The sequence below is a fragment of the Protobothrops mucrosquamatus genome, unplaced genomic scaffold (genome assembly GCF_001527695.2).
Source record: "Protobothrops mucrosquamatus isolate PMUCROS unplaced genomic scaffold, P.Mucros_1.0 scaffold1143, whole genome shotgun sequence".
Taxonomy (NCBI): domain Eukaryota; kingdom Metazoa; phylum Chordata; class Lepidosauria; order Squamata; family Viperidae; genus Protobothrops; species Protobothrops mucrosquamatus.
Window position 1 is genome coordinate 276,527 of NW_015387359.1, and position 11,318 is coordinate 287,844.

General features: G+C 38.7%; 1 protein-coding gene across 1 annotated transcript in view; it reads left to right on the forward strand.

Moving 5' to 3' along the window:
- The first annotated feature begins 468 nt into the window (after positions 1-468).
- ZDHHC5 (zinc finger DHHC-type containing 5) overlaps positions 469-11,318 on the forward strand; it is a 45,966-nt gene continuing 35,116 nt past the window's right edge. Inside the window, exon 1 of the mRNA XM_015820552.1 lies at positions 469-675. Coding sequence (XP_015676038.1) covers positions 572-675 — 104 coding nt within the window. The 5' untranslated portion in view covers positions 469-571. The remainder of the gene's footprint in view (positions 676-11,318) is intronic.

Genomic DNA, 11,318 nt, shown 5'->3' on the forward strand with positions numbered 1-11,318 from the left:
AGAAAGGAAAAACTGCCTTGAAAATTATTGTTCGGTTTCTGAAAATAATATGAATTACTAATACATCAAAAACCATTGGGAGCTTATATCTAGTACACCATCTTTCTTGGAATTTTTCTCCAATACATCTTGTCTTCTTGCACTAAAAATTCCAATCCAGCTGCAGTTTTCTGCCTTATTGAACTATTTTTTTCACCTTCAGAAGATGATACTCTCCAGAAGCTACATGGTGACTGCTTTTTCCAGAATTTAATTTTACATTTTTATTTTTCAAAAAAAAAATAATCTTGGGATTAGGTTTATTCTCCTGATTGGATCCCGTGCTGTTCATTTAAGAATTCTATCCAGATTTATTCTGTTTTGTCAATGCCATCTTGATTTATAATTGTGCATAAGATCTGGCTCTTAACAGACAACTTGGAGAACTTGGATAATAACTTAAGCTTTCCCCCTGATTTCTTTGTTTTGTTTTGTGTTTTGAGAAAGCTTCTTTCCCTCATTTTCTTACCCTTCTTGACTCCTGTTGGGCCTGGGCTATGCTGCAGGGCAGATCATCCAGCAGAGCTCCAACATGCCAGCAGCATCTGGAAAGAGATTCAAACCTAGCAAGTATGTCCCAGTATCAGCTGCCGCAATCTTCTTAGTAGGAGCCACCACTCTCTTCTTCGCTTTTACGTGAGTCGGAAACTTCTATTACTGGGGTGTGCAGTGGAATGGACTGGGGAATCATAACAATGTGATATTGGTGTCTTTGCTTTTGAGCATCCATTACAAACCAGAGGCGTGCTCTGTTCCTTTAACTTTGCAGAGGTAGAGATAGGATTGAAGCAGCAAAACAAAAGGAGAATATAAAGTTTATGTAAGAGAAATTGATGTTGGAGTGTATGTCAGTATAGAAAAATTCTGTCTTTTGGTAGGAAGGAATAAAAGAGTCCAGTTTTGGTAATAGTGTTGAGGTGGCTTTATGTTTGATTTGTGGTTTTAGGCAATGCAGAATGGTGATGATCTTTGCCAAAAGTCAGCAACACATGGTACAAATCTTTATCTGCAACGTCTGATAGGAAAACTGCTGTCCTAAGAGCAAGAAACCTGTTAGGATAATAATTAGAATTTTTACTAGAATTTTACAAGGACACCTATCTGTAAAATATAACTGAAGATGGTGAATACAGGTACTCCTCGACTTACAACAGTTCATTTAGTGACCGTTCAAAGTTTCAACGGCACTGAAAAAAGTGACTTATGACTGTTTTTCATAGTTACAACCTTTACAGCATTCCCCATGATCGTGTGATCAAAATTATGTTGCTTTAACCAGGGTCGTGTGATCACCTTTTGCAGCCTTCTGACAAGTAAAGTCAGTTGGTAAGCCAGATTCACTTAAAAACCAGATTGCTAACTTATCAACTGCAGTGATTCACTTAACAACTGTGGCAAGGACGGTCATAACATGAGGCAAAACTCACTTAACAAATGTCTCACTTAACAACAAAACTTTTGGGCTCAATTGTGGTCGTAAGACGAGGACTACCTGTACTAAAAAGAAGCCCACTTTATTCTAAAATGTGCTAAGTGTGATAAACGTGTTGTGATAAACACGTTGGTAGCATTGTTGTATGTAGTTATCTAAGGCAGAGCTTTTCAACCAGTGGTACGTGTACCACCTGTGGTACATTGGCACCTGGCAGGTGGTATGCGACCATCCTAGAAAAGTGGTAGCGGGGGAGGGGAATGAGCTGAACTGGTGGCAGCACCGCACAAGCCTGAACGAGAGATGGCTGGAGCTGCAAGGCTGTCAGGGCTCAGCGGAAGCACCAGGATCAGTGCCGTTTTCCAGCTGATCGGCGCTTCTTTGGGGCTGTCAGGGCTCAGTGGAAGCGCCAGGATCAGCTCCAGGCTCCAGCTGGAAAGCAGCACTGATCCTGGCGTTTCTGCTGAGCCCAGAAGAAGCGCCGATCAACTGGAATGTTGCAGCATCTCCAGGGTTGTGATTTACATTCAGATGCTTGGCAACTGATTCATATTTATGACGGTCGCAGTGTCCCAGGGTCATGTGAAGTGACCAAAACCTGCTGCAACCACCCAGCAGACGGGGGGAATAAAAACCAAACACCCCCCACCCCACTCCCGCTGCCAATCCTCAACAGAAATGCTCACAACAATGAAAACATCGGACAGGAAGAAGAGCGCCGCCGGGCGGGCAGGCAGGTGTCTTGCTCGGCTATGGCTTGGGGGGCACTTTTTTCAGGGCCATTGTAACTTCAAATAGTCACTAAGCTAATTGTTGTAAGTTGAGGACTACCTGTACTTTATCACTTTTTTCCTTTTTTTTTTTTTTTTTTTTTTTTTTTTTTTTTTTTTTTTTTTTTTTTTTTTTTTTTTTTTTTTTTTTTTTTTTGGTTCATCAAGTTTTTGACACCTTGCTAGGTGACTGGTGGTACTCGGATGTTGCCATATCCTAAAAGTGGTACAGTGGGTGAAAAGGTTGAAAAGCCCTGATCTAAGGAATTCAGTGGATATTTTCATTTTATTTGGAACAGAATTGCTGCTGGATTTAATAATATGCAAAATTACTGTAAATGTGATCCTTTAAGTGTATTCTTGATTATTATTTATTAATATTGTGACTTTTCCCTTTAAATTAAATAATGACAGTAGCATAATAGCTGACATAATTAAAAGAATAACTACTATTTCTGTGCATTTAATTAAATAACATGGTTAAACTTTTAATCTTAACTTTATTTTTAGTCATACAAAATGTGAGCAATTTCAGACTGAAATCTAGTGTTATTTATCCATCTCTTATGTAAACCATGAGGATCCTCTGTTACATCATATAAGACGGCTGTGTATTTTGGACTCAAAGAAAAAGAATATACATAAGACCCATTTGCCCTCCTTGAAATCATGTACATCTTTTGGGAGGTTACTGTTGCAGTAACTTTGTGATTCCAGGGAGAAACAGTGTTTTTAAAGGAGTTGTCAACAGATGTATGAGTGTAGATGCATGCTTTTTCCTTTGAATTTAAACCACTGCTAATTCATAGTGGCCTTTCTACTAACATTTGAAATTAGAATAAGGAACTACTTCCTGTACTAAACAAATATTTAATGTGCCACTTTATCTCTAACAAACTTTTGAATATATTCTAATGTAGCCCAAATATTTTAACCTGCATTGGTACCAGATTACCATTTAAGAATTATTGGTGTCCATATATGCATGGTAATATGATACTGAGAGTGATATAAGAATATGCGTATTTTAAATATTTTATGTGTATTTTAAGTTTTAGAATAGACCAGACATGTCAAACACAAGGCCCGGGGGCCAGATGCGGCCCGCAAAGTGGTTTCATGTGGTCCACGAAGCCATCCTGGAAACAGTGAGAGAACAGCCCCCGCTGCCTTGGCCCTGGCCCAGACCGGCAGGGAGCCAATGTACAATTTTGTGGTGGCCATCTATGCTGCCATCACAAGACTGTCTGGAAACAGTGAGGAACCAGCCCCTGCCATGTCAGCCCTGTCCCCTGGGTGCACGCTGGGGAGGTGTCACCCTTTGTAAAGAATGAAGAAATGCACCATCGCCTGGAAGTGGCCAGCAAATGGCCCTTGCCTACTTCACATATCCGGCTTGATGGGCTCCGGGGGAGGGATTTCGGCAGCGGGTGCTCGAGGGCCTGGCTGGGCATTTGACCTCTGCTGCCCAGGGCTCCGGGCAGCCCGCACCACCATCCAGCCCCCCCCGCATGGCCTGAGAGGAATGGTGAATGCCTTGGCACTTGCCCTGGTCCCACCCCCTTCTGCCAGAGACCCTCAGATCTGTCCCACTCCTGCCCAGGCCCCCACAGGCCCCCTTGACACAAACCATGTAGAGCTGGCCATGCTCACCCAATAGGCCACACCCACCTAGTAGGCCGCAGCTACCCTGGCCACACCCATCCAGCCCCCGGAAGGCAACCACAATGCTGATGCGGCCCTCAATGAAATTGAGTTTGATACCCCTCGAATAGACGATCTCCAAACAAAACAAAATTTATCTATTTTTAAAATATTTATATTTTTCTAAACATAAAGAAACTTACAAAAGAGAAAAATGAATATAGGTAATATAGGAAAAATGAATAGGAACAAATGTGTAGGTTCACCAAAAATTTAAAAATTTATGTGACTTGTCAAATACATACTTTAAAAACTGCTTTCAAAACTGAAAAAATGTTTAAACATTGAAGTTGTTAAACAAATGTTAAAAATGATATATATTTTCAAAAAATAGAACATAAAAAATAAAACAATTCATGTATAATTTAAATTAAATTATATTATTTGACATTTTAATTAAATTTTTAGAGGTATTTGTTAAAATACTGTTCAGTTTCTGCTTTGATTAAATATCTTTTCAGGTACCTACCCATCTGTGTATACACATGGATATTCTGTATGTATGTGTGTATGTATATACCAAATATATATACCTACATATCAAAATATATATTTACATAGTAATAGTGAAACATGACTGGCCTGAGGGATTTTAAAGGGGGTTTTAATTACTTTTAAATTGGACATATTTAAATATTTCGTTTTAATCAAATTTTAATTAAGTATGTATATATGTTAGTATTTTATTCAATTGTCAGCCGCCCTGAGTCCGTAAGGAGAAGGGCGGGATATAAATGCAATTAATAAATAAATAAAATAAATAAATGATGAACTTTCTTCTTAAAAAACTCATATCAGATTGTATCCTGCAAAGTATCAATGTTTAATTTTGAAATGTGAATATGAATAAACCCAATACTGCAAACATGCTGCAGTATTAGTGCATAATGAATGGTTTAATCATATCCAATGACTGCTGAGAATATCCAGGGCTAAATGTTTTTAGATTAGTCCATCTATGGTATATTACTCCTCTGATCTAGGAATAACAGTTCTTTTGGAATAAACCAAAATGGGGGGAAATCCTACAACAAATCATGCTTCTACTACACAAACTAAAGAAAGATATTACTGTTTGTTTCTCAGGTTTGTTCTCAGAGGAACAAGTCAGAGTTTCTAATTCTTATAGTATGACATACTATGGAAGAACTTTCTGTGGTTTGTAGGGAAAATGATGGCGTACACAGAGTAAAATGCAGTAGCATACAATATGCTAATCAGATTTCTGAAGAATTTTTGCTTATTTTATGAATAGAGTTACAATCTTATATAGCTGTCATTAGTGTCGGAAAGCATATTTGTGAACAGTAAATTATTCTCTGTAACAATAATGGTTGAGAACTATTCTGTAAATGAATTCACTTACTCTCGTCACTATCTCAATCTCTTCTAGCAAGTAAATTTGGGGAGGTAAATGAAGGGACAATGAATTGCATAAATAAAAATCTGCTCAGCAAACGTTGCATATAGCTGATTTACAGCATTGAATTGTTTGATGGTCATTCTTCAATGCTATAGATCAGGCATACTCAACTTTTGGAGCCAAGGGCAAACTTGACATTTTATTAACATATAATGGGTGGACAAAGATATCAGCCACTGTGATAGACAGTCATAAAACAATTTGCTCAAACGTGAACTGCTGAGGTTGTTGGCTCTTTGGTTTTCACTATCAATTCCTACTTTATCCTTGCTTTTTCCTGGGCAGGTGAGCAGATTTATAAACAAGGAGTTAAACTGTAAATACATTTTTAATTTTCTAAGGAAACTTATGTAGGGGCTTAGATAGACTGTAAGGGCATGCTTGGAATGAACTAGTACAGTGGTTCTCAACCTGTGGGTCGGGACCCCATTTGGGGTCGATTGACCATTTCACGGGGGTCGCCAAGCAAGGCTGTCAGCCATTTTTTTGTCCGCCATTTTTTTGTCCGCCATTTTTTCCCCTTTTCTGGCGGGTCCCTTACCTCCCTTGGGCTGGGCCAGCTCCGTCTCTGCCGCTTGCCAGCTACGCCTCGGCCGGCGCAGGGGGCGGAACCATGCATGTGCGACGCTCCCGGGCAGGGAAAGTCCTCGACTTACGACCGGTTGGGTAGTCCTCGACTTACAACCGGTTTAGCCCTCGACTTACGACCGGGTTAGTCCTCGACTTACGACCGGGTTAGTCCTCGACTTATGACCGGTTGGGGGTCGCGGCATTAAAAAGGTTGAGAACCACTGAACTAGTACATTGCAAAGTGCCTTCCTTTCCAATTTTAAAACTAAAATCTTTAATTTTAGGCATAGTGATAAGAATGAACTCATTAGGAGAAAAACTCATATGATTCTGTATTTCTCAATTCTGAATTTTGGTGTTGGGATATTGAGAAAAAAATTCTTAGGGTCATTTTTTTTCTGTGGAGAATTGCCTTTTCTGAATATAAACGCAGCCTGATTACAGTAATTCGTGGAGCCTTGCATTCAACATAAGAGCCAGCAAACTACATGGAATGAGGGTGCTATTCTTCAGTTTGTTCTTCCAGGGATTATGTAATCCTTTTAAAAAAGGCGCATACATTAACAATTACAATAGATTGCCAAGTTAACATTATTGGATGGTCTAATCTTGTATAAAGGAATAAGAATATTTTTTTCTCCATCTTATTGTCAGCGTTTAGTATCTTATTTAAAGTTTAGTTGGATGAATAGCTTTCATTCAATTTTAGCTAACAATTTTTGTAACAAAATTTACAAAATATTACAGATTGATTAAGGATTAAATCAGTTTGGGTAGCATTAAAGTAAAATCTGTGGTACGGATATCAGATTCAGTAAATCTGGTAAAAGACATTCGCAAAACTGTTAAAATACATCCTTTATGGTGTGTTCTGAAATTCTGCTTCTGTTTGCAGGGCAGACTCTCTGCAATCATTATGTACACTGCACTGCCCCAGACACCATCCTGTCTCCAATGCTATTTAATTTCTATATGAAGCTGTTGGCTGTCATTGATGGGTAATTTGGAGCACAGTATACCAGGATGATAATGACATCTAGCCCTATTTCTTAATGACATCAGAATGACTTAAATTGGTATTAAAAGCAACAGACTGGATGAGAGATAATCTGAAATTAAATTTTAGGATAGAAGTGTTATAGAAAATGATTCTTAGGCCTGGGAATTAGGGGCTAACTCTGAATGGCACGGGTGGTTATTTGAATTAACAGGAAAGTTTTTTTCAGATGTGGCTTGAGTGCATCTGCCATACTTCATGTGCTTTAAAGAAGCTACATGTTCTTCTGGTTTCACATAATAGTCAAGAATAATATACTACGATGTGAACCCAAGAAAAACAATGGTTGTTTAAATACACTCAGATAGATACCGCAAGCATGCCCAGGCCAGATCTAAAGTACTTTTCTTATCTTCAGTAAAACTGAGGCAATTATTGAATATTTGTACATCCTTTGATAATATAGTACTTCTGAAGAAGAGGGTTGCAATCTAGAGTTTTCCTGGCTCCATCTTTATTGCTGAAGGCATATGAACACTTATTTCTAGCTGGTTGGGAACACTTATCACCATCTGGGATGCTAATATTTCAACTACATATTCTTTGACTACATAACATAGCTCATGCTGTGATAACAGCAAGACTGAAGTACAGTAATCATTTCTTAATGACAGTAATTGGGACTGGCAATTCTGTCACTAAATGACACAGTCACAAAACCTGATGTTACATGACTGCGCCCACAATGGCAGTTGCAACAGTTCCCGTTGCTGTTGCTAAGCAGTGTTTACATGCTTGTTAGGTGTGACATCACAGGATCCATTTGCAACCTCCTTCCTGCTTCCCTATTGACTTTGCTTGTTGGAAGCCAGCAGTAAAAGTCACATATGGCAATCCCATGACTACAGGATGCTATAACTGTCATAATTGCATGCCAGTTTGCTAAGTGCCCAAATCATGATCACGTGGCGGTAGATATGCTGCAGTTACAAGAATCCAGTCATAAATCCTCTTTCAGCACTGTTAAATAGTCTCTGAATGAGGGCTTATTAAACAAGGACTACCTGTAACATGCTATATGTATCTTTATGAATACCCCTAAAGTACCAATTTGGCTATTTAATGTGTACATATTAAACCTATACTGAAGTATCACTGCCATTTTTCTGCAGAGTCAGTCTTAGGGTAATTTGTACCAGTATATAATACCCTAAACCAGGGGTCTTCAAACTTGGTCCTTTTATGATTTGTAGACTTCAACTCCCAGAATTCTGGCTGAGGAATTCTGGGAGTTGAAGTCCACAAGTCATAAAACAGCCAAGTTTGAAGACCCTTGCCCTAAAGAATTTGGAACTATTCATTTATTTATTTGGAACTCTCTGTTTATTCATTTATTTCTGTGATCTACTCTTTGTTCCAAAAAGGCGCTGAGTGGCTTATTAGTAATAGAAAAATAAAATAGAATTAAAAGAAAAATTAACTAACCCTAAAATCCAACAATAACATGTAATCTTTGACACGCTAAGGACAATAGTCAAATAAGGAATATTTGCTTTATAGGAAGCTCTTATTCTAGGAAGATCTTGCTGTCTGCACTTTGATTTGCAGATTACTAGTTGATAACACTGAAGGTGGAGGCACCTTGTAATGGCACCTGCCTAGCAAAATAAGCTCCTATGATTTGTGAGGACTAGCATTGATACTTTTAAATATAAACATCTTTTTAAAATTCTTCCTTATGCACACACACGCACATAGAGGTTTTGTCTGTTTCCTCAACTTTTGTAAACTGTGAGTGTCAGGATTTTTAAAATAAAAAACAGTTGTACAAATACTTCAAAGAAACATTGCTACCTAATTACCCCCATACTACCTAAATGAACTGGCATTCTGTTTCTTACTAAGTAGTGTAAGGTATAGTATTATATCAACAATAACCTGGAACGTACCTATTATGTCACAAAGGTGAACAAACTGTGTTAAAAATGCATAGTATACAATCCATCACTACTTATGATCAGTAGAGTTTGCTTGACTCAAATTCAGCTTCTGGTGACTTCACAGACAGAGCCATTCATTTTCTTAGCAACAATATGGAAGTAGATTGACATGGCATTCTAGGATTTTGTTCCACCTAGTGGAAAAAAAATTTGAAGTTCGACTTTATAATTATTCAGAGCACTTATATGTTCAACTTTCTATGTTATATACACTACTTTACATAGTGGCTTTATGAATCTGTAATACATTTTAGTCTTTGAAATATATTGTACTATGAAGTATTTAATATTTTATAACCAACATTGTCTCTTCTGCAGTATAGCATGTAAGCACAGCCTTGTTCGTGGGAATGAACGAACATTGTAGAATAACTTAATTTTGGGTCATTTAAATTTCGTTGACTTACTTTACAGCATCAAAACATTGAGATCTTATAAACAGTCAAATCTATTAAATTCAGTTCAGGGCCATTTGAGATGGAGAGCCACGGATTTCATGGCATTTTCTCCTTGCATAACTATCAGCTTTAAATTCTCATCTTTTTGCTCTCTCATCTTTTTTTTAAATATATTGTGCATTTTAAGTTTACTTAATTAAATTAATGTAATTTAATTAAAAAACTGTGGAAGTATAATATTTGAAGTTTAACTGATGAACCCTATATTGCAGGAAAGCAGAGTTGAATCCAGCAGGAAGTATGATGATGCATTCATAGAATGTTAGACCTGCTCCAACTAGGGTTTTTGTTTTTAACTCTCCACTCTTATTGTTCCTTGGGAATATTTGCCTTGTCCTATCAAATCTTTTCCTTCTTTAGTTTTTAATTCACAAAATGTTTTTTTTTCTAGCAAAATGGAAGAACTAAAGATTTTTAAAAAGGTTTGCTGTGCCTTGAATATCAGAAACTTTCCATATCTCTTAAGACAGGACTCTTCCCCTTGAACGTTAAAAGCAAAAAATTATTATGGCTGGGTGTTTTTCCCCCCTTCATTTTAGAAGGGAAGGAGAATTGTCAAGTGAAGTCACTTTGAAAGAAAGTGTGACCTTTCTCAACTCATCCACAGCAGTCTTGATTCACATCAGAATCCTGCGGATTTCCCCGAAAAACAAAAAATAAAATCATAATATCACATTGGTCCCTCCCAGCCCCAAACCTCAGTAAAGAAGGAACTACCTCCAACTCCCCCCACCCACCTATTTCCTTCCCCATCTTTGTGTTCTTGGCCACCAAGCACCCTGCAACTGCACAGCCCTGAGGCTACTTGCCAGACTCTGGGAAGCTCCACCCATCCCATCCCACCACAGTCCCAGCTGCAGTTGTCCTCTCCACCCTGAACTCTTGAGATTTCTGCCATTCTGCACTCTGTCACCCCACCTGACCTTCACTGTTTTGTTCCAGCTGCCCACAAGGTGTGCCCAAACAGGTTGCAAGGACAGGTCAGGACTAGGCTTTACAATGAAAACAAACAAACAAAAAGGCCCAAAGCAATCTCAAAGCCTTGGCACCAAAAAAATATCTTTCCACTGGGGGGGGGGGAAAAACAGCAAAGGAGCTTTTTGCCACACCACCGCTCTAGGCACTGTTTTGGCTATTTATTTTTTTTACAGAGTGAAAGGATCTTTTGACGTTGTGGCTCTATCGGTGGCTTGGGCTTACAGTGTGAAGAGGTTTTTTTTTTTTAACACTGTGGGTCTGGGGGTGCTTTTTGTTTCCTTGTTTTTTTTTGCAGTCAAAGCCCAGCTCACCCCAGGAGGTTCAGCGCAGTTCTGGGGCTCAGCCCCCCCTCCCCCTTGTCAGCAGCCAGAACAAGAAGTTGGGAAAGATCAGCTGGAGCAGCAAAATGTAGGGCAGCAGGGGACTAAAAGGATATGGATAGAGGGGGGGTCAAATAGGCAGGTGGGAGAGTTGAAATTCCCATGCAGGTGGGCTGCCAAGCACCTGCATTTTGATCATGTGATTGCGGCGGGAAGGGGCACTGCAATAGCTGCAATTCCAGCCCCTCATTCAATGCCACTGTGATTTTGAATGATTTCTGAATATTATAGTCATACGTCGAGGACTACCTTTACTCTTGGTTTCATGTATTCTCCAGCAGGTTTACTCAGAGAAAGGCATTTTATTGCAGAATTCCTAATTAGTCTGTAGTGCTTATTCTGTTGGGAAGAAGTTGTCCCTAGAAAAGTTGTGGGTGTGTGGGTATGTGCATGTTGACCTTCAAAATCAGTAGTAAAGTAAGAGTAATTAAATCCCCATCTAATCAAATTTGTGTGTAACCTTCTGTTAAGTAATCAGGTAAAAAGACCCTGAAGAAACTGGAACATCATTATATTTCCAGTATACTAATTCTGAGAATATATTTTTCAGTCAAAGATTCTTTCATA